At 41.3% G+C, this 23,354-nt stretch overlaps 1 protein-coding gene across 8 annotated transcripts in view; it reads right to left on the bottom strand.

The window, feature by feature from the left end:
• Positions 1-23,354, bottom strand: part of LOC106056956 (homeobox protein Meis1-like) — a 336,165-nt gene that overhangs the window by 71,966 nt on the left and 240,845 nt on the right. For all 8 annotated transcript variants that reach the window (XM_056024290.1, XM_056024287.1, XM_056024293.1 and 5 more), the window contains one exon: positions 6,882-7,027. In XM_056024290.1, the coding sequence (XP_055880265.1) occupies positions 6,882-7,027 (146 nt within the window). The remainder of the gene's footprint in view (positions 1-6,881; positions 7,028-23,354) is intronic.

The raw sequence follows: 23,354 nt of genomic DNA, 5'->3' as shown, positions 1-23,354 counted from the left end.
TCCTCCCACACTCACACACTCACACAGACACACACTCACACGTACACACTCACACGTACACAGCTATGATTTCTTGTCATCACTGGCTAACGTTTGTTTTCAAGTGCTAGAATGACCTTTAACCCTAGACCAGAGACACAAGAGACAGTCAACGTGTTTCTTAAAGAACAAAGAACAAAGAGGCTTTAGAGTGAAGGAGAGACCACCTGAGTGGAAGTGGTCAAGATATGTACTCACCCTTGGTTTGTGGATCATCTCTCTCTCTCTCTCTTACTCTCTTTTTCTCTTTCTCTCTCTCTCTCTCTCTCTCTCTCTCTCTCTCTCTCTCTATCTATCTATCTGTCTGTCTGTCTGTCTGTCTGTCTATCTATCTATCTATCTATCTATCTATCTATCTATCTATCTATCTATCTATCTATCTATCTGTCTGTCTGTATGACTATTTATCTCGAAACCCACCCACTTTCCCAATCCTGTGGTTCAGTTCTATAACGCCCCATAGTTCCAGTAAACATTGCACGGGTTATCAGGTAGTGAAGTTACGTCATTATTTATCACACTACTGCCTTACAGTTTATAAAGATACCGAGTTGACTTGATGAGGACCTGAACTCGGCATCTACATCTTATATGTCATGGGTGCAAATCTGGCATCGACAGGTGGACTGCAGCGGTGCATTGGGGCCCCATTCGGGAAGAAATAAACTTGCACTTTATGAGAGATTATAGAGACGAGACGAGAAGAGAGAGGATATACTTGATGTGCACTTTATGAGAGATTACAGAGACGAGAAGAGAGAGGACACTAATGTGCACTTTATGAGAGATTACAGAAACGAGAAGAGAGAGGACACTTGATGTGCACTTTATGAGAGATTACAGAAACGAGAAGAGAGAGGACACTTGATGTGCACTTTATGAGAGATTACAGAGACGAGAAGAGAGAGGACACTAGATGTGCACGTTATGAGAGATTACAGAGACGAGAAGAGAGAGGACACTAGATGTGCACGTTATGAGAGATTACAGAGACGAGAAGAGAGAGGACACTTGATGTGGTTTTCTTTTTTCTTGCAGGTAATGAATTGATTAGGGGTCAGTTTTCTCAGTAAAGGAAATCAAAAGTCGTACTGATAATCACACTGTCACACTCCTATACCTCACCCTGGCTCTGAGACTAGGTTTAAGTATATGATGTCTATTCCATGACGAGGCTAACAACCTTATTTACAATGGCGTGTCCAAATGGAGCAACGGATAATCAACGTTGAGAAATGTCATTTTTTGTTTGTTACAACTGAAACATATTTCTTTCACGCGTTCTTAGTCTCGAAATTCAGAAGGAAAAAAAAATCCATAATTTTGTCAGTAAATTTCAAATTTCGTGCTAAGTCATTTTAACCCTAAACCTGCTATTACATGGTCTTGATGCGATGTGCAATTGAGCGTGACATTGTCAAAGGTTAACACTTAATTGATGGCAATCTCGCAGATACAAAGGAGACATGCAAAGACAACAAGGACAACAAACAACAACAAAGATAACTAATACAAAGACCGAATTGCATATTCTGTTGTATGTTTATATCTATTGACATCGCACTTTAATTAACCCTACAACCTAAGAAACAATGGCTCCTAAGCTCTTTTGTCGTGTTGCTAATGACCTTATGATGACTTCATGAGTCTGTAAAAAAAAACCCACTATATTTAAAACCCAACCTAATTTTATGCTCTCTTTAAATATTCAGCTTGACATAATGGTGAAGGAGGGGTGAACAAAGAACACGTCGGTACTTAGTTTTCACCCCAGGGAGTTTCTAGTATATCTACTTTCAAACGACTTGAAAAGAAAAAAATAAACATGGCAACTTGAAGCTTGTTGACGCCGCAATGAAGTCAAGAAGAGAAAAAAATTGTAAGCGATTTGAACTCTTTGGGAAAGTCGAAGAACTTAAAGCGTCTAAAAAAAAAATTCAGAACTGGTACCGAAGCTCGAGGGTAGTCAAAGAATGTGACGTAGAACATCGTCTGGAACATCGTCTGCAAGACTCTAGCGAATTACCTCCCTTCAAGTAGTTGCGTTTTAATATATATATATTGCAACAAATATAAAATATAGTTTTGCTATTTAGCTTTAATTGTTGTTCCATCTCTTGCAGCTGTAATGATTGGTCTGTAAGCTAGATCTATTTACCTGAGCATCACACGAAGTGGAGGACGATGAGATGTTTATTTACCTGCCCAGCAGATGATTTCCAGTTTTTAAAATGATCATCTCTGGTGGGTGTTCCAGAATCCACTAAAATCTGTGTGATTATGTAATCGGGATAGTCAGCATACAAGTTTTTGGTCTCTGCAGATCAAATGCCCTTACTCGTAATTTAGAAAAGCAACTGTCATTAGGATAACGTAATTCCTTGAAGGAGTTGTGGTGTCTTGGAAGAAAATATCTTCTTAAAAACAGAAAGGTAGTCACAGATGGTGTTACCAACTTGTTTTACACAAGTCCTAGGAAATATATAAATAGTTTACATCAAGGACTAAGTGTTCGGAACCTGCTCAGAAGACTATACTAAATCTACTAGCTTGTCAAGTCAAAGCCATCCCTTTCACAAGAGGTTTACGTTTATTATACAGTCACAAATAAACATTTTCAAAAAATGTTATTTAGATCTCGATCAAGTTGTAGTATCCGATGACATCCGGGGAGTTTTACGACAAGAACCGATCACTCAAGACGTCGCCTTCTATCTGTGTCTCCCCCCCCCCCCCCACAGGTCATTTCTCATTTCTCGTGCACTTTTTATTTCTTTGACGACAGAAGTTACTATTCAAATAATAAATTCTCCTTAATGGGTGTTACTTGGGAGGAATGAAATGAGGCGAGAAGGAACACAAAAAGTGGGAAGAGGAGGTGTAAAACTTTGAAAGCAGTTCGGGGGCGTAATATGTTTTTTTTAAGAGTTCCCCCTCCCTCTCCCCAAGAACCCCACTTTTTTTTTTTAAATGAAAAGACACTTCTGAAGGAGGAAATTCGTTTTTCATCCAAACATAACTCTGCGACTTGAAAGTTAATTACTTTTATGAAACTGAATATTCGAGTTGCGCCTTCGCGAAATTGTTGGCGCCCCGTTGGAACGTCGAGAATGCCAAGATAAGTTTGAGGTGAGATGGGCGTGGGAGGGAGGAGCTGGGGCGGGGAGACGTTGTGTATGTTCAGACGTTAGGAGCAGGACAGGGGTATCCAGTTTCTGGAGGAACCCAAAAAGGAAAGATGAAGGTGAGGAAAATGAGAACGACTACTTGATCTATAACCCAGTTTGTTTTGGTTCAACCCTCGGCTAATGCGAGAGACTGATTAAGAGACTAGTTTATGAGCTTCCCAATCTAGAGAGACACGTGAATGCATCAAGGTGAGCAATCGAAAGAGAAGAGATGTCAGATGAATACAAACACACAAACACTTTCTCTTTCTCTTATCTCTTTTTTCTCTTCCTGGCTTCCAAGTGTTTTGATGTCTATTTCTCTCTCGATAACATTTTATAGAAAATTATAGTTCTCTCTCTCTCGCTCTCTCTCTTTTCTCATTTTATTGAATAACTATAGTTCCCTCTGTCTCTTCTCTCTCTCTCTCTGCCCCTTTTTCTTTCTTTTTCTTTCTATCTCTTTCTTTCTCTCTCTCACTTTTTCTCTCTCTTTCTTTTTCTCTATCTCTCTTTTTCTCTCTATATCTCTTTCTTCTTCTCTCTCTCTCTTTCTGTCTCACTCTGTCTCTGTCTCTCTCTCTGTCGTATTGTTTCGATTGTTTACCTTATAGTTCTGTGACTAGGATAATGAGACACACCGAGAATTTAAAACAACATTAGAGACTATGTACATCGTTTGGTTAGTTCAGCATTACCACCGTACACACAGACACGCACACACACACACACTCACACAAAGACTACATCAACAAAGTCTATACTATAGAAATATTTTCTTTAACACCGAAATGAATACGAGACCAAAAAAAAAATCGCGCTAGACTAGCCTCGATTTCAAAATGAGGCGAGGAAACAACAACAACAAAAGCACCTCGTTGGACGACAAGACTAGATCTAATTATACGCATTTCGTAAACAAAACAAACATAATGTTTAGAGAGTACACACTTCTTCATTAGTTTAGCAGTGTGGCATCAGTGCTTGAAGTGTTGGCGACTCAATTGGCAGCCTCCAAAAACTGTCAACTACGAGACGTGACAGAAACCATACAACAAAGCTTTGTACATGGAAGCCTACGTTGCCATTTTGAAATCTTTATCCTAGAAATGTGCATCCTTGGTTTCACTCCACAAGAAAAGTCCCAACACGGAATTCTCCGGCCAGCAGGGCAGACCGCACCTCTTCGGCTAACCGAATGCATTTTTTTTGTCGGCGTTAATGACCTGAAGGTCCCATTGAAGTCATGGCGGGAGGATAGGAAATACTGTTAGCTGTGATTACATCTTTGTCCTTCCCCCCTTTCCTACTCTTCCCCATGCTTCCACAAATTTGCCAAACTTTCCTCTCATGGGGGAAAAAATAGACCCGCCTTTTCCACCATCGTCCAGGACGAAATTCCAGGATAACTAAATTAGTCCTATTCCCTGCGTCCAAATTGTTCCAATTTTGCCCTACCCTTTTTGTCTGGACGCCCAGAACTATGGAGGGCCAAATTGTATTTATTTTCAAATTGCGATTAATAGATATAAAAAAAAAGAAGCCAGGGGAAAAAACTGGAAAAGGGGGGGGGGGGGGAAGGGCAAAATGTGAAGGGAAGATGAACAAGCAGAAAGGTGAGGGGGGGGGGAGGAACCAATCAGTAGAAGCCAGTCATGGCGAGCCGGGCTCTCGGGTTAACAGGATTTGCCGGACGACTCGGGGACACACAATGCTTTTAGTAGAGTCTGTTGATTTGGACAATGTCCGCCATTACTAGTTTGTGACGGCGTCGACTTTTCTGTACAGGCGGAGAAAAAGTGGGCAATTTTTTTTTTAAATGAGATAGAAAGAGAAGGAAAGAGACAGACAGAAAGAGACATTGAAAGAAGAGAGAGATATTCGGAAAAAGAGAGAGACAGACAGACGAGACTGAGGAAAAAGAAAGACAGAGATAAACAAATAGATGGAAGGCAGAAAGAGTGTCAGTGAACGACAGAGAGAATATCTGTGAGGTATAAATGACATTGAACGTAGAGACTTTTGTGATGGAGAGACAGAGACAGGTGACGACCAAGAGTCCAGTCTCTATGGACCAATTTTAAAAATCCCAAGAGTCCAGTTTCTAAAGAGTCAAGACCAATTATTAAAATTAGTTTAATTCGACAACTGTTCTATTAATAGGTTGAAGTCAAGGTCATAAGACAAATTAAACTGTGGAACACCTCTGCTTAAGCTAGACACGTCCTAGGTCAATCTAATTGATTATGGTTAAAATCAATAATAGTAAGTGTCCTTCCTTTTCAGAACCGGGTGCCGCCACTGCGTGCATGCAGATTTACTCAAGCGTGAGCAAGGAACTTAAAGTCGTCTCTCTTTATATCTATCTCTGAGTGTCTCACTCTCTCTCTATTGGCTCTCTCTTTATATCTATGATCTCTGAGTCTCTCACTAGCGCTAGCCATTTCTTTATTTTACCCTCCCCCATGCCCCACTATTTAAAAATCCCTCTGTCGTTAGGGTTTTAAAACCATTCCTTCTCTGAATCCCTGTTTGTTAAAACTGTCATCCTGCGGGCATCAAGCAACGACACAATGGCAAATCTCTCCATAGTAAGGGCATAATCAAAACTTAATCACCCAGTTCACAGAAAGGGCACTACCTTCCTTCAGATTGCCACTTTAAAAAAAAACAAACTCTTCTTCAATATTCTGGAATCTCTCCCCCCCCCACCAGCCTTTTTGTTTTTATATTTCGTATCCTTCTCTGGAATGATGGGAAACTGATCCTCATTTTGTAAGGCTGAACACATCCTTACAGCAAGAGCTGCTTCAAGATAAACGTCTGGAGAGGGAAGATAAAAATGAAGCAATTGATCTGTCTCCTCCCAAAATTTGATATCCAATGGACGAAACAAAATGTGCTTTTTTTTTTTCTTCTTCTTCTCTTCAGAGGAACGCTGCAGCAATTGGTGTAGGCCCGTACTTGCGTGGCATTTACTGTTGTAAATGAGAGAGAGAGAGAGAGAGAGAGAGAGAGAGAGAGAACTCCAAGAAATGACGTTATCAAAGTCCAATCACGTGCCTGACTCCTTGTCACGTGTGCAGGTCTATCTGGACCCGAAGGATGGACAGATCCTAGCTGTCATCCTGATCCTCCAAGAGGACTGGCCGGGGCCTTAACGGTAAAGCCCCAAAACTAACACCAGATCGCCATCCCTGGAAACGCCGCTGTCAATCAGGCCGGCATTTCTCATTAGCTGGCGTAGAGCTTTTCTAATGCTGGGTTGGGGGGGGGGGACTGGGGAGAGACCGAGTCGTGTGTGCGACGATGTCGCTTTGTATCTACCCGTGGTCGGGAAAGAGACCAGGATTAAACAGAGGATGAGAACTCTCCCTCCCCCCCCCCCAAAAAAAAAAACAACAACAAACAACAACAACAAACAAACAAGTCGTAATACCACGAGCTTCTAGACGGAACGTGACCTGTTGTAAGGATTCCTGTTGCCCGTACTAGAGGCTCATTGGACTTCTGTAGAGACCAAAGAACATTCTTATTCTCTTGGCGGCATATATATATAATATGAATATACGCCCTCGTGATATTACCTATAGATAAATGATGAAATAACCACGCCCTCATGAGATTACATACAGATAAATGTTGAAATAACCACGCCCTCATGAGATTACTTACCGATAAATGTTGAAATAACCACGCCCTCATGATATTTGTCGCCACTTTGGGAAAAATTCCACGTTTTTTGTTTCTTTTTGAGCCCCGCTCGTCATCCTCGTCTGCTGTGCCTTCACCGGAACCTACACTGTTGTCAAGGCCATCACCTGCAGAGCAAACACGTGACTATAGGGTAAAACAAGCAATATATTTAAAAAAAAAATAAGGGGAAGAACTCCGCAATTACAACTATATCACTCATAAATGAAGAAGTTATTTCCCTTTTTTGATGTCAAACAAAATAATTAATTGCTAATAATAACTAGACAAATTTTTAAAATTGATTCGTGTATTGTCTCGCCAATGAATAATTGTGCAACGTTTTAACTTGATTCGAGATAAGGCGTAGGAGAAATAACATGTTCAAACTTTTCACCGAGCAGACAGACAGACAGAAAGACAGACACAGTGAGTTGATATAAGCTTTGTTTTAATTAGTCAACGTAATGCTATTGTAAGGGATGAAGTAATGTCATGGTGGGGAATCCATTACTATTATAATGATGGAGACAATGAATGTATTATTCATTCAATATCTCATGACGTTTAGGACTGATCCAAAACTAGCCTGTTGATGAAAGTCAATCATTCTAACTCCATTGCATTATAAAAACTGGGAAAGAAACCAAACAGCTATGTCTTGACTCCTAATGGCTCTGGTTTCAATGGGAATGAGTTTTGTCAAGAGTTCAAAGGGGACGCTGGTATAAACAACATTTGACATTCTGCAGAGAATAGCCAAATTTATACCACCAACGTTTATACAATATATAACGCCTTTGTCTCACCCCCCCCCCCCCCCAAGCCCAAACTTTTATTTCTTAAATCCATTCCTTATTTAAAAATCAAAGCTTCATTTAAGTTTTTTTTTTTTTTTTTTTTACTATTGTGCAAATGGGCTTGTGTTGATATAACAGTGTCGCCTCCTACCAGAGTAGAGTAATGGAGAGATTCAGCTCCAAGGCAAAAACTCTGGAGACTTTCTGAAAGACTTTTGTTTTTCTTTCGGTCTATGTTTAAAAAGAAATAGATTTATAAGGTGAAAGTTTTCAAGACGTCTTCACTTGAAGAAGACAAAGGTGTTCAAGAACACAAAAAAAAAGTGTGTGTGTGTGTGACGTATTTGTCAACAAGTTTCGAGATTTCCCAGCGGTTCTCCAACTACAAAGGCATTCTCATCCGCGAGTTCAGCAAAGAGGCTTTAAAAACATGTCTTCAGAATGTTAGAACTTTCTCGAAGCCTCCCAGCCTCTGCTTCAAACATTAAGTCTTTCTTTTTTTGCTCACAGATTGAGTCTTCCGAAACACCACAGCGCCGCCCTCGCGTTTCCTTTCTACATTGGATGTTCTGTCTAAATAAATAAACAAAGCAATTGCGCTTTTTTCTCCCCCTTGAAATTAAATTTAAACAGAGTTCTCTTTCTTTAATCTTTAGCCAAAAGGCCCCGATGAAGCCAAATCCTTCCAAATCTTTGATCTTACCATTTTGTATTTTGTAAGTAGAGATGGAGGGGGAGACAAAGACAGACAGACAGACGGACAGTCAGACAGATGGGTATATAAGACAGGTTATTTAAATAACTAGTCAAGAAGACTATATGTGTACTATTTTTTTGAACTACTGAGACAGATTGGCAAGGGATGTTTGTGACTGGGATGTTTGTGACTGGGATGTTTGTGACTGGGATGTTTGTGACTGGGATGTTTGTGACTGGGATGTTTGTGACTGGGATGTTTGTGACTGGGATGTTTGTGACTGGGATGTTTGTGACTGGGATGTTTGTGAATGGGATGTTTGTGACTGGGATGTTTGGTGTGAATGGGATGTTTGTGACTGGGATGTTTGTGACTGGGATGTTTGTGAATGGGATGTTTGTGACTGGGATGTTTGTGACTGGGATGTTTGGTGTGAATGGGATGTTTGTGACTGGGATGTTTGTGAATGGGATGTTTGTGAATGGGATGTTTGTGAATGGGATGTTTGTGAATGGGATGTTTGTGAATGGGATGTTTGTGAATGGGATGTTTGTGAATGGGATGTTTGTGAATGGGATGTTTGTGACTGGGATGTTTGTGACTGGGATGTTTGTGACTGGGATGTTTGTGACTGGGATGTTTGTGACTGGGATGTTTGTGACTGGGATGTTTGTGAATGGGATGTTTGTGACTGGGATGTTTGGTGTGAATGGGATGTTTGTGACTGGGATGTTTGTGACTGGGATGTTTGTGACTGGGATGTTTGTGACTGGGATGTTTGTGACTGGGATGTTTGGTGTGAATGGGATGTTTGTGAATGGGATGTTTGTGAATGGGATGTTTGTGACTGGGATGTTTGGTGTGAATGGGATGTTTGTGACTGGGATGTTTGTGAATGGGATGTTTGTGAATGGGATGTTTGTGAATGGGATGTTTGTGAATGGGATGTTTGTGAATGGGATGTTTGTGAATTTGATGTTTGTTGGGAGACGAGAGTCATGAACCCCAGAAACAAACTTTTTTCTATTCCGTTACTTCCCAGGTTTATGTCACCAGACGTGCAAAGGTAGGTAACCCATTCATAAGAGGTATTATATTAAAAAGAAAAACAGATGCATTATGGGGAAATATCTGAAGATAGAAAAAAACAAAACAAACGCTGTTTGAGTGGTGAGCATGTCAAAGAACTTAATTTGGCTCCGTTAAAGACTGAGATCAAACAACCGTATAATAACAGTATTGAGTTCCCAAGTTGAATGTCAATTGTAACCTCTATAGGGATATCATGCATATCAATGTACATATTGCTTTAGTCCAGCTAGTATATAGTGTAGGCAGGGGAAAAACATTTCTTTAACTTTAAATCATTAAATGATGTTATAATCGCAATAACAAAACTAAAAATTAAACTGTATATTATACAGTAGCTATATTGAAACGGCATTCACTCACGGCCTGTATGAGGCTATTTGTGAAATATTTGGATACATAGCAAGCAGGATGGCTGGCTGTATGGTCGTGTTACATGCGCTCTGGACTGTCGTTTCGATTGTGTCATGCTTGAACATGGCCCGCCTCCATTCCCAGTCGTCCTACGGGTAGGCTGTATCTAGGATGTCAGCTAGGAAGGATGTCAGCTACGATGTTTGCTAGGATGTCAGCTTGGATGTCAGCTAGGATGTGAGCTAGCATGTGAGGTAGGATGTGAGCTAGGATATGAGCTAGGATGTCAGCTAGGATGTCAACTAGGATATAATCATCGTAGTTCAGAAGGAACACACGGAACAAAAGAGAAGAACGTGTGTTCGTGTGAGTGTGGTGTGTGAAGTTGTGTGTGTGTGGTGTGTTCGTGTGAGTGTGGTGTGTGAAGTTGAGTGTGTGTGGTGAGAGAAAAGGGGGGGGGGGCGAATGCCAACTCATCATTTACATGCGCCAGCAAAACCTTCTTCTTTCTTTGCCCTGCGATTCAGTGGTTTTAATCCAACACTTTGAAGCAGCAACAATGGCAACTGTGTCATTACGTGTAACGCAATCGGGTGTAAAGATGAGGCTCCAATACGGACCCACTGATACTTCCCCTCTTTTCTCGTCCTGTTTGCTATCTCATTAGTTCCTTAACTTCCTTCCCTCTTACAATACAAAGCGACGCCTCCAGAACCCCCTTCTCTCTCTTTTTTTTCTCCGCCCTTTCATTTCATTCTTCCAAAAAGTTAAATAAACGCAGGCTTTTGTGTCTGGAACGAGTCCTGGAAACTGACTTCTTCAAATAGGCGCAAATTTGGGTTTTGTCTTCCTTGGCGATACCCTCCCATTCCTTTTGTGAATCACTTGACTCTCGCCGATCGAGGGCGTAGCGCTCGGAACAAACTGAGCAAACAGTTTTTCGAGGCATCGCTTTCCTCCCTGGACAAAAGGCAGCGGCGAGAGAACGCGCCCGACTCCATTCTCCTTCGTCTCCCCACACCCTCCCATCGTAGACAGCTGAAGGGCAGGGGATTGTGTCTTTCAGTAAGAATCAATGGGTTGGGGGGGGGGGAGGCTAATAGAAACTAATAGCATTAGAGATATTCAGCGCTTCAATGTATCCAAGCGTTTGAATCTGTAGGTGTGTAGTATATGTGTGTTTGTATGTGTGTTTTTTGTGTTTGTGTGTGAAGTGGAATGATCGAGATTTGATCTATGTTCCTACTGGGAGATTCAGGACATAATTAGAAAAGATACTTTAAAATACCAACATTGAACTGTATAATGACGCTATATCCATGGTAAGTAATACTTCATTATCAATACATTTTTGGCATCAATATATCCCATAATGACTTCTCTGGCTGAGTAGGTGAAAGAGAAATTGTCGCGCGCTTAAACCGGAACTAAAAGTAAGATGGTCTGTTACAACAGACACGTGGCAACACTCACTGTCGTCCATAGTTTTGTAGACAGATACACAGAAAATGTTCCTTTTTGTTACAATTTAAAATGTAAATCGTTTTGTCGTAATGATGTCACATGAGCGCCATGACACGTGACCTGCCAACGAATAATTATTCACTTTGAGCCCTGAAGGTTGGCGATAACTTCGACCATTGTGGAAGTCGGCGAGAGGGGGGAGGGGTGTGGAATACACAGAACAGGGAGTGAATAAGGGGGAAACATTACGAGACTTATTCCTTCACTCTCATCCTCCAATTTTTTTTAAAATTTTCTCTCTTCCTCTTTTTTTTTTTGTTTTATGTGTGATGACATAGTTTGTAAATTCCGACATTTTGACTTTTTGCAAATTTGAAAACGTTTGAGGGGAATGGGGCAGAGAACAGGAAGAGGATGGCAGTATGGAAAGAGTGGATGAAGGAGATAAAGAGGTAGGGGGGAGAAGAGGGAGTACAAGAAGAGATGGGGAAAAAAAGAGAGAGAACTAGAAAGGGGAATGTGGGGAGTAGCGGTGGGGACAGAAGTGGAGTCCGGGAAAAGAGACTGAGAATGAACATTAGGCGCAAATAGCCCTTCACTGTCAATCGAAGTCCAGCAAGCCATCAATCACTCAGATATGGCCCTGGGCCGGACTGTTAAAGCGCGCCCCCCCCCTTCTTTCTTTTAACTCCCCCCTTTTCCTTTCTTTCTATCTCGCGTCCCTCTATCTGGTGACGCCAGTGAAAGCGCTAAGGCCACCAGTTGACGGAGAGAAAGAATTCTGAAGAAAGAAGAAGAAAAAAAAAGAACAGAAAAGAAAAAAAGTGTATTTGTTGTGTCAGAGCTGAAGACTGAAGGGATAGGGAAGAATTAGAACTGTGGGAGAGGGGGGGCGCAGGCAGGGAGGGGTGTGTTGAAAGAGAATAAGACGCTCTGTTGGTAAATACAAGGGAATGAAGAGATAACGGAGGAAGGGGAGAGCTGTCTCATCCGTCAAAAGTTCCACCAATAACTAGATGATTAGCAAAAGTCCCCATCACTTTAACTAGATTTTTTGTTTGTGAGTTTTGCTATCCAAGGGTGCCAAAGAAGATATGAAATGACCACACACTTCTGCGCCTTCTTTACTGGTCTTGTCTGAGATTGAGTATGAGTCCGTTTTAGATTTTCTTTTGTACTTCAACAAATTACTCAAACAAAACATCTCACGAGTACGGTATAAGAGTATATAGAGTATAAGAGTTTAAGAGCTTAAGCGTATTAGAGTATAGTCTATTAAGGTATCGAGTATAATAGTATACAGTATAATAGAATAGAGTATAAAAGCATAAGATTTTAGGAGTGTAAGAGTATTAGAGCATTAGAGTATAGAATAGAAGAGTATAAGGGTATAGAGTATAAGAGTATAGAGTATAGGATGACATAAACGTGTCTAGCGTGAGATATTCTATTTGTTATTGTGCAGTAAACAAAAATGGTCAACACAATTATACCACCAACTCGACGTCATTGGTTTAAAAAAAAAATATATATATATGTGTGTGTGTGTGTATGTACTTTTTCTAACAACTGCGGGACGAAACATTAACGCGTGGGATTACTTTAAGTGTGAAGAAGCAAATAATAATAATAATAATAATAATACTAAGAGGAGAAGGATGTAACCAATAATATTTTAAAAGTGAAATTGGAGATAATCCGAAATAGAGACAATAATGAAAACAAATGTACTACTCAACAAACACGTATACTACGTTTTCTTGTCTATAGTGTCTATAACACACTCACACAGTGTCTATAACACACTCACACAGTGTCTATAACACACTCACACAGTGTCTATAACACACTCACACAGTGTCTATAACACACTCACACAGTGTCTATAACACACTCACACAGTGTCTATAACACACTCACACAGTGTGTATATATATATTTATATTATTTGTAGTAGCCGATACTTACAATTCGGAATTTGTTCAGATTTTATTAAAGAAAAAAAATGAACAAACATAAAAAAAAGGTGGCAGGGGGTCGGGGTAGAAAGAGTCCTTGCAAATAAAAAGGCGTGTATAACACTCAAGACTATTTGGGGGTCGGCCTGGCTCCATGGATCGTGGAAAAAAAGGAAATGGGGGGGGGGGGGGGGCTGCAACGTCTGGAGATGACAGTTGGAAATAGGATGGAGCAGCCCAAGAGGCCGGATTCCAATAGGGCAAAGTCTCCTGCGATTGACAGCTCTATACAGCGTGAGTTTGTATTGCGATGGGAGAAGGGTGGCACAGGGTGAGCCTGTTAGATGTGTGAAGTTGGAGGGGGGTGGCGGGTATCGGAGAGTCTTAGAGGCTGCTTCTTATTGAGTTTGCGAGTCGGAGATTGGAGTTGCTTGTTTCACAGACTCTCACTAATCTGTCTCTTCCCGCCTCGCCCACAACACACACACACACACACACACTTTTTTTTATACTGGCGAAAGTCGAAATAGTATAAGAAAATAAAGAAAGATGATTATATATATACATTTCCTTTCAGAATTGGGTAAAGATGGGGGAGGAGTGCAGTGGCGTAATGTCTGCAGCTAAAGGCTTCAAAGTTGGCTTAGTTTTTTTTTTACAGAAAGGTCACTGGCTGAAATACTTAATGAAAACAAAAATTATCCTATGATTTTCGGAGGCTATCAATTCTCGTCGACAACCACTTCTTTTAAATACGACTTAAGCAATATTCTCTGTTCATCTCCCTTTGTTTATAATCTCTTTGTCTAATTCTACTTTCCTAGAGAGTGTGTATGGCCGAGTGCTCTACCCTACATGAATGGAGGCAGCAATCTGCTATGGCCCAACGTTCCAGGAGGGCCAATGGCTGCTAATGTTAGCCAAGACAGTCCAAGTGTGTACTAGCGCGCGTGCGTGTGTGTGTGTGGGGGGGTCAGTGAATGGTTGCAGTAGTACGGTCTGGGAGAGGGGGGAGTTACTTCTGCCGCCCCCCCCCCCCCAAGTGCCTGGGGCGCCAGTCCCGGAAGAATCGCTGTGGCGTGCCAGGGCGTTACGTTAGGGCGCCCCTCAACTTTCTTCCAGCCTGCCTTGAGTCGATGGCGATCAGGAAATGATCCTAAAGGAAAGACAGCAGGGGCAGGGGGTGCCGAGGAGGGATGTCCGGGGACGACAACTAGAGTGAGCGGGGCAGAGAGGAGGGGGGAAAGAGGACAAATAAATGGCCGCACGCGCAGGCGTATTTTGTGTTTGCACGAGCGTAAAGAAGGGTTTGCTTTCAATATTTGTGACCCCTTTCAAAAGTGTGTCCTTAAGAGACGTTCATAACCAACTCTTTACTAAGAAGTCAAGCCTGTGGTTAATTACATATCGTGGGTTTAAGAGGCGAAACAAGGGGGATAACATTCTTATAGCTAGACAAAATTAAAGCAAGTAACATTGAATATTACGGCCTGATATTCAGTAAAATATGTACATGTAACTTGATACGATTGATTTAATGTCTTCAGGCTTATTTAAGTAAATCAAATAGGAAATGGGGTTTAACTATGGGAACACTAGGACTTCACCATTGTTGGCTTGATTTGGACTTGTCGCTGTTCGGGAATTAACTTTAAATGCATTCATCGATACTAAGGCAGGTTAAGGACAGCAAGTTGGAATGAGAATGCGATTTGACTCTCGGGTAAACCCCTTAAACAATCGCCTCTTCCCCCCATCCTTCCGATTTAACTTTGAAGTCAAACTAATTACTTTGTTTGGAAAGGGACCTGTTATTGCCGACTTCATTTTTAAGATGTCACTTAAGGTCTTAACAGAAATGTCAATGAATGTCGGCATAGTAGCAAACATTGGTTCATTTAGTCGACTGCAAAAGTCTGATATCGGGAACAATATACAAAAGTCCAACACAAATTGGACGCTAAAAAGTTTATATTATCAACTTTTGTAATTCTGCATGCTGAATAGTATGCTATTACATTTCAATAAATAATTCAGAAATATAGTTATGAAACGGGTAATGCTTAAAAGCATTGCAAGACGATGACAGCCGGAAGTTAACTCATTACGTCGTAGACTCTACCCTTACGTTTGAATCTGGCCGCGATGTCAATCCAAGAACTGCATCTGATCTAAATGGAGTTGGCTCTACTGGTGGTCTCTACTGAAGACTTCACGCTGACAGATCGTGCTTAGAGGCATACACAAATAACAGAAGATGACAACCACAACAACGAATAGAAAGAAGTGTAGACTACACGTAGGCATGATGCGCGAGATGTAGAGCTTTGTTGTTGTTTAATTGTCAGAATAAAAGAAAAAGTAAAATGAATGTATTAATTAGCAGTGAAGATTGGGTTACTTTGTCTTATGGGATGAGAAAGAAGAAAGAGTGAGAGTGAAATAGAGAGAGAGAGAAGGAAGAGGAGAGAGAGGGCAGCAGACAAAGGCAGGAAGGGAGCACAACAAAGAGTGAGAGGGAAATATATATAGAGAGAGAGAAAGAGGGGGGGGAGATAGAGAGAGAGGGGATATTGAGAGAGGGAGAGAGGGGGGAGATGGAGAGGGAGAGAGAGAGGGAGATTGAGAAAAAGAGAGAGATAGGGAGGGAGAGAGAGAGAGAGAGGGAGAATGAGAGAGAGAGAGAGAGAGGATGATTGAGAGAAAGAGAGAGAGACAGGGAGGGAGATAGAGAGAGAGAGAGAGGGAGAATGAGAGAGAGGGAGAGGGAGAATGAGAGAGAGAGAGAGAGAGAGAAAGCAACAGACATAAGGAGGAAGGAAGAACGAGAACGAGTGAGAGAAAGGAGAAGGAACAAGTTTAAGAAAAGGGAGGATAGAGAGAAAAGAGAGGGGATGTCTAGAAATAGAAAGGAGGGAGTGAAAGAGATAGGGAAAGAGTGCAAGAAGGAGGAGGAGGAGAAGAGAGATGGACGGAGGGGGAGAGCAAAAGAAAGGTTGTGGCTGAGAAGGAGGAAGAAAGACAGAGAAAGGGAGGGATGAAAGAAGAGTAAGAGAGAAGAGAGAAAGAGAAAAAGAAGGATGAGAGAGAGAGAGATGTAAATAAATTGCCCCTAGCGTTGAAAAAAAATGTCACGTCAAAAATTGTTGGTGTTTAGGAGAAAGCAACACCATTATAAATGTATATAATAAAACAGCAGCAACGACTTCGTGGCTATGATGGAAGGACGGTAGAAATGGCGTCCGATCTGGGGAGGGGACGAATGGTTGTCGGAGGGGAGAAAGGGGTGGGGTTGGAGTGGAAATGTGAGAAGGTCCGTGGATGGAGTGAAGGAAATTGTATTGTCAATCTAATCGCATAATGCATGGCTGAGTCAATGGGCCGATTCTGGCGGCCAAATTGCTCCAGTGCTGCCCGTGTATTGATCATTGCCCACATCTCTACCCCCACTTGCCTGTATGGCATTTGCCTCATACCCAAGAAAATAACAACAAAGCCGAAAAAATATTTCACCTCAAAAAATAATAAAAAGTTTGAATTGTGAAATCATTGTCAACTTTGACTGTACGTGAATTTAACAGGCCAAAAATTATTTTTTTTAAATTTAGGTTCATTAAAAAAACACAATTAAAAAAAATGTAAATTATACATTTTTGTCCTATAAATGTGCCAGTCATTAACACTCTTTTAGGGTTGACCTTTACACTCACCCCCCCCCCCTTTGTTTTTGTCCTTTTTTAAAAAAAAATTATTTTGTATGTTTTCTTTGAAATATGTAATGGCAATATTCTGGTCTGCACTTCGATGGCCGCGTCCTTCTTCCGGTGGATGTAGAGAGGGAGGGAAGGGGGGTTTGATTAATTATTTCCACCAACAACATGCAGAGACTGGACGGTTCAAATAGGAGGAGGGGGGGGGGATAACGAGAGAAAGGAAGGACATTTAACAAACACGTTGATTTGTGAGTGTGCGCGCGTGCGCGTTTGTTTATTGTGGAAGGAGAAAGGGGGGGGGGCATGGAGAGAGGGGGACAACACCAGGGTGGATTATAGGGCGAAGATTTTACACAATCCTACTCTTAGTAGAAGACCTTTTTTTTTCAGTGAGTCTGTCAGTGCGTATGTCATAATATTATTTTGTTTAAATTTTTTAGAATAAGATTTCAGGGTAAAAAGGATTGAGAAAAAGATAAACAAATCCAGGCTATTTAAACAAAAATAATAAGATTAGAGAAGATACAAGACTTATCAGCCCTTGCCTAATTGCTCTTTAACGGAATCAATATGTCTGGAAGATAATATGTCGGAGTCCTCTTAGAGAGACGAGTGATTTGTTTTAATAGACTTTAGTTCTTGAATGACTGCACTACAAAATAATCATTGATTGTATAACACAGAAACAGACAAGTCTACGCTATAAGATATTGGTAAGATGCATGTCGTAATGGTAACAATTTACCATTAGGAATTCATAGCCCTAGACCGCACTACGTGGAGAGATATAGTGACCAAGAAAGCTAGAGACAGCAAAACACAACAACATGAGCCTCAGAAGAATAGCTTGCCAAACGAAAAATGTCTGGCTCCTCTACCACCAAAACAAAAGTCACCTTAACCTGCGATATCTGTGGACGGGAGTGTCTCTACAAAATAGGACTCTACAGCCATATGAACAAGTGTTCGAGATGAACCACAGCCACATGAAAAAGTGTTCGAGATGAACCACAGCCACATGAAAAAGTGTTCGAGATGAACCAAAGTCGTTCTACGACTTAAAGATGCTAACGTCAGTCTACCAAGTAATCAACCAAGCAATCAATAGACCTACTATATATATATATAAAAAAAACAGCACAAACAAATAAACGAAAAAAAATGTATTATGCGCTTCGGACTATCATCACGATAATCTCGAGTTCGAATCTTGTCTTCTTCCATAACAATCGCTTGCAAACTTCATCGCGATGGAGGGTCAGATGTTGGGCAAGTTTAAAATGTAACTCTGAAACTTAACGAAACACAGACACACACATACACACACACACACACACACTATGGCTATATAATAAGAGGCAGACGTCAAATATCTTGGTCGACTGTAGAAATGTGATACTGAAAGCTTAGGGTCAGTGAACTGAACAATTTAGTTAATACTCAAGCAATTAGAGCATGTATTAACATAAAACATTCTCTTTCTAAATGTGACATTTAGCGCTTCCAGAGATGGTCTGACGATTGTTCGCCCCATTTCAATGTTTCAATGTGTCTGCTAGAACGTGAAAGAAATACAGTTGCAAAGGAAAAACTTATATCTTCATCAAACTTCACACCTTGCAGAAAACCGTCTTCTGCTTTTATCCGCGACATCTTCCCGACAGAAAGAGAAAGTAAAGAGTCAAGTTTAGCAAGAGATGAAGAGAAAAAAAAATGGACGGAGAACAGAGGGAAGGGGGGATTAGGTGGAGAGGGGTGTAGGGGTGGCGAAATATAATTGGAAGCAGCGCCCAGCTTCAATCTAATTAAACTTCTCGGAGCAGGTTATTGATTCCCGGGCGCTTTCCTCAATCAGTCCGCCACATTACCGACAGACGAGAGGGTTACGATTGCGAAGGAATAGAAGAGTAAGAATTGGGCGCCGGGAATGTGGCTTTGAAGAGTCGAAAATCATCTTGGGGGTTTCCCCAGAATCCATCATTCCCTGCTCTCTATCCTTCATTCATTGGGCAGATAGAAAATAAAAGAGAATAAGCAAAAAAATAGGAGAATCTCATAGGGTGGGGAAAAGGGGCGGACAGATATTTCGGCGCCACAAAACCCTTTCTTCTACTTTTTCTCTGTTTCGGCCATGTTTTTTTTTATTTGTTCCATTATATCGTCCAGTCTACAAAGTGAGCCCTATTGACTGGACTCCGTCTGGGCAGACGATTTTTCTATTTTTTTGAATTGCCGCCTTTTTTTTTTTTTTTTTTACAAGAAAGGAAAGACTATCATCAGAGCTAATCAACAAGTGGGGTTAATATGCTGGAAGACCGGAAGTAACTGATGCGGGCATATAAAAACTTAAGCAATGACTTAAGTAGTACTGGCTATACCAATTGATAGCTTGCAGCTAGTAGAAGACATGGATTAGTGGAGACCTTTAGTTGCATTTCTTTCTGACTGCTTTCTAGTTAAGCGCGAAACCTGTCAAACAAATGAATGCGCATGTCTAAACTGAACCATAGGTATATTATAATCCTAGACTAAGACTCTAAACTGAACCATAGGTATATTATAATCCTAGACTAAGACTCTAAACTGAACCATAGGTATATTATAATCCTAGACTAAGACTCTAAACTGAACCATAGGTATATTATAATTCTAGACTAAGACTCTAAACTGAACCATAGGTATATTATAATCCTAGACTAAGACTCTAAACTGAACCATAGGTATATTATAATCCTAGACTAAGACTCTAAACTGAACCATAGGTATATTATAATCCTAGACTAAGACTCTAAACTGAACCATAGGTATATTATAATCCTAGACTAAGACTCTAAACTGAACCATAGGTATATTATAATCCTAGACTAAGACTCTAAACTGAACGATTTGTCAGAGAACATGACTTCGCCCCGACTCGGAGGTTGTTACTGCTCAAGTGAAGAGAATGCCCATCCTTACCCTGCACCGAAGCACTTGCCGGCGATGACATCAAAGTGGCCTAGAAGAAAACATGACTAAAAGGTCATCAGACCAGCATTGTCCTGCTAGCGATGTACAAGTGGACAGCAGACCTACGAGTGTGAGTAGCTGTACACACACACAAATCAAGCGACGATCATCTCACAACGAGGCTCTCACGCAAAAACATTTATTCACGCATCTCATTTTACTTATGACCTTACCCAGCTATGCCCCCCCCCCCTCCTTTCCATCCAACTTCTTCCGTATCTCGTGCACCCACTTTTGTGCACATGAAGATGTCCCCCCGCCCTCTCGTGTTGTCAATCTTTCATCAAGCGCCGTCGACTTCCCGCCCCTCATTTCCAGCCTTTACTTCCCCCAAACACCGCAGAGAGACCTCCGGGAAAAGGGTACATGTCACGGAAAACCAGCTGGTAGGAAAAAACATGAAGCCTTGAGGAGGGGTATTTGGGGTGTTCGACAAAAATAATTCGCCCTCTCTTTCACTATCTCTCCCTCTCTCTTTCTCTCTCTCTCTTTCTCTCTCTCTCTCTCTCTGGTTCAACGTATCCTTTCAGCGCGAGAACAGCAGACGACAACCTAGGCTAAACATCGCCTGCAGAAAATGGCAGCCAGAGAGGGCTCGGAAAAAAAAAACGCTACATTGCTCCTGCTAAGGGCTCTAGGTGGCCGATTAGTGTAGCTTCAGCGTCCTGTCTTCTCCATCTGATAGTACATTTTGTAGACCCAGTACCTGTCTTCTCCATCTGATAATACATGTTGTAGACCCAGTACCTGTCTGCAGTAGTACATTTTGTAGACCCAGTACCTGTCTGCAGTAGTACATTTTGTAGACCCAGTACCTGTCTGCATTTTTCTTTTAGACTTGGACTTTGTCTAGAAAGTCTTATTTTTTTTTAATCTGAGCCTGTAGTAAGTCCTCGGTACGCCACTGCCAGAGATATATCGACTTTTTGGCTCCCACCCACACCACCCACACATCTGTACATTATTTTAAATATTTTATAATGAAACTGTACACGCTTCTACGTATTAGACTATAGCTTATACGAAACATCGATCTTCAGGTGCCACTGAGTCCACCCAGCACTAATGGGTTCCCGACATTAGTTGGGCAAAAGTAAAGGCGGTTGGTCGTTGTGTTGGCCACATGGCACCCTCGTTAACCGTAGGCCACATAAAGAGAAGAACATCGCATCATCTGCCCAATAGATTGCCAGGTCTGAAAGGGGAACTTGACTTTTATGTACGAAGCAATAACAACAGAAGAAAGGAGCTGACATATGCTATGATATCAATAATGTTCAAAGAAACATATCTATCTAAGCAATTAGGAATTAAAGGTGTTTTTAAAACAGCCGACATTCAGAATTTTTTCGGTCCAATACCCAGGGTACAAATAATGTAGCATGTTGGTTGTTGATAATGTTTTAAAGGGCGCTTTGTTGAATTGAATGCAATCAAACTAATGTGAACGGAAGAAAATCAAAGTCTGCATTTTGTCTGTCGCTTGACTTGCACTTCTTCTTTTCGCGCTCGTTAACAAGGAAGTGAGTAAATTGTCTTCATGGGACTTTTTGTTTTTTCAACTTCCACACCGAAACCAAATAGAAACTTCAATTCGAGACGAATCTCGTGAAAAAAACTTGGCGCCACAGTCTCCGGCCCTCGCTAGACTGGCATGTTTTATTTTCTTTTTTTTTTTTAGTCTATTTCGTTTTTCTTTCTATCCAAAGCTTTTCTTTCCTGCGCTTGTCAGAACAAACAATTTGAAACTTTTTTTTTTGTCTTTATCAGCTTGATTTCCAAAAAATGTTTCCTTCCAGATTAAAACGGATTCAGTGCTACAGCTGATGTGATGTGGGGAGAAACAAGGGGGGGGGGGGCCACTTGCACAATGTGTAGCTTTGGAACTTAGTTGTTTTTTGAATCAGAAAACACAATCAGAAGACAGTGTCATAAAAGATTTATCGCAAATAGTAATTACTCCTGTCCCCTAAATTAAACGAGGCCGTTTCTTTTTGTTTATTGCTAAAAATCTGCTAGACTCGAAGCCCAAACTTAGTCCTTGACGGGATGCTGTCCAGCCCATCTAAACTTCTGGTTTCAGTGCCCCATGTAGTCGATGGTCTTGTTCAGCGGCCTGTGACGTTTGAGTCGGAAATTCCCCTGCTTCACCCCCCCCCCCCCTCAAAAAAAAAACACAAAAAAAAACAACAACCCAAGAAGGCTGGACACTAATGGACTTATAAATTCTCGCACAAGGTTGATGGTGATGGGCAGAGTTTGAGCCCGCGACCATCGTAAAACGCGAACATTGTGACGACAGTCATGAGAGCATATCACACGACCAGGAAGGCCATCCACTATACACTAAGTTATCCAGACACACACTCAAAATACGGCAATAAATATCGCTAAGCCAATTACGTCCCTCTATGTAGTCGTCCAATAAAACACAACTTGGAAGTCGGAAAAAAGAAAACCTTGATACGAGATTGGACCCAGAATGAGAAGGAAATGTACACAAATAAACGAAGGAAACAACACAGCAGCTTACAGATCTGATGATAGATTGGACAAGGTGGATCTCAGAGGAAGCGAAAACACACTAAGGAATTCTGGGGCTGAAAAGGAGGTTCATCCTCTGCATGCCAAGGTCACAGAGGCAACGCATAGCCAGATAAACTCGGGGGTAGATTCCGCGGGTTAATGAACCAAATTATGTTGCCATATTGGAGGATCGGATTTATTTTCTTAGAACATTTCGGCTGCTTCGCTTCTAGTTGTGTTCCTTTATTCTCCACCCCTTCCCTTTCCCTTGCTATTCTTCTTGTCTCCTATTCCTGTTCGTCTGCTGGTTGGCTACTGAAATACCTTGAGATGTATCGTCTGCGAGAAGTGCGGATGTACGTGCGTGAGTGGTTCTGTGTAAGCTTAGACTTAGAGGAAGGGGGGCGATGAGAGAAAACTTTTAGTCCAAAGAGGTAGAAAAAAAATACAACCCACATACACCAAGTGTAAGGGAGTCAGGGGGAAGCGAAGGTAGAGAGAGGTAGACCCTGAGAATGCCGACTTCCCAATTAGCGGTCCGAAATCTGCGCCATTAAAACTATAGGGTCAAAGGTGAGATGGAAGATGATTAGACCAAGGTAACAAGAGGAGGGGTGGGAGCATCTGAAAAAAAAATGGAGTGAGGTGAGGTCAAGTTGGAATGCTGCGATGACGCAGTGCTGACACCATGCCCACCCCAATGCCCTGCAAGAAACATTACAAAGAGTGACCTCTTCTAGCACATCCTGTGTTTCTGAATGGGGTACACATCTTTTGAGGATCTTTTAGCAACATCAACAAAAAACAAAAAAAATATTCATGAAAATGTTTGTATTTATTCAAGT

This window comes from Biomphalaria glabrata, chromosome 3 (genome assembly GCF_947242115.1).
Source record: "Biomphalaria glabrata chromosome 3, xgBioGlab47.1, whole genome shotgun sequence".
NCBI classification, from domain to species: Eukaryota; Metazoa; Mollusca; class Gastropoda; family Planorbidae; genus Biomphalaria; species Biomphalaria glabrata.
This window is presented reverse-complemented; position numbering and strand designations above follow the sequence as displayed.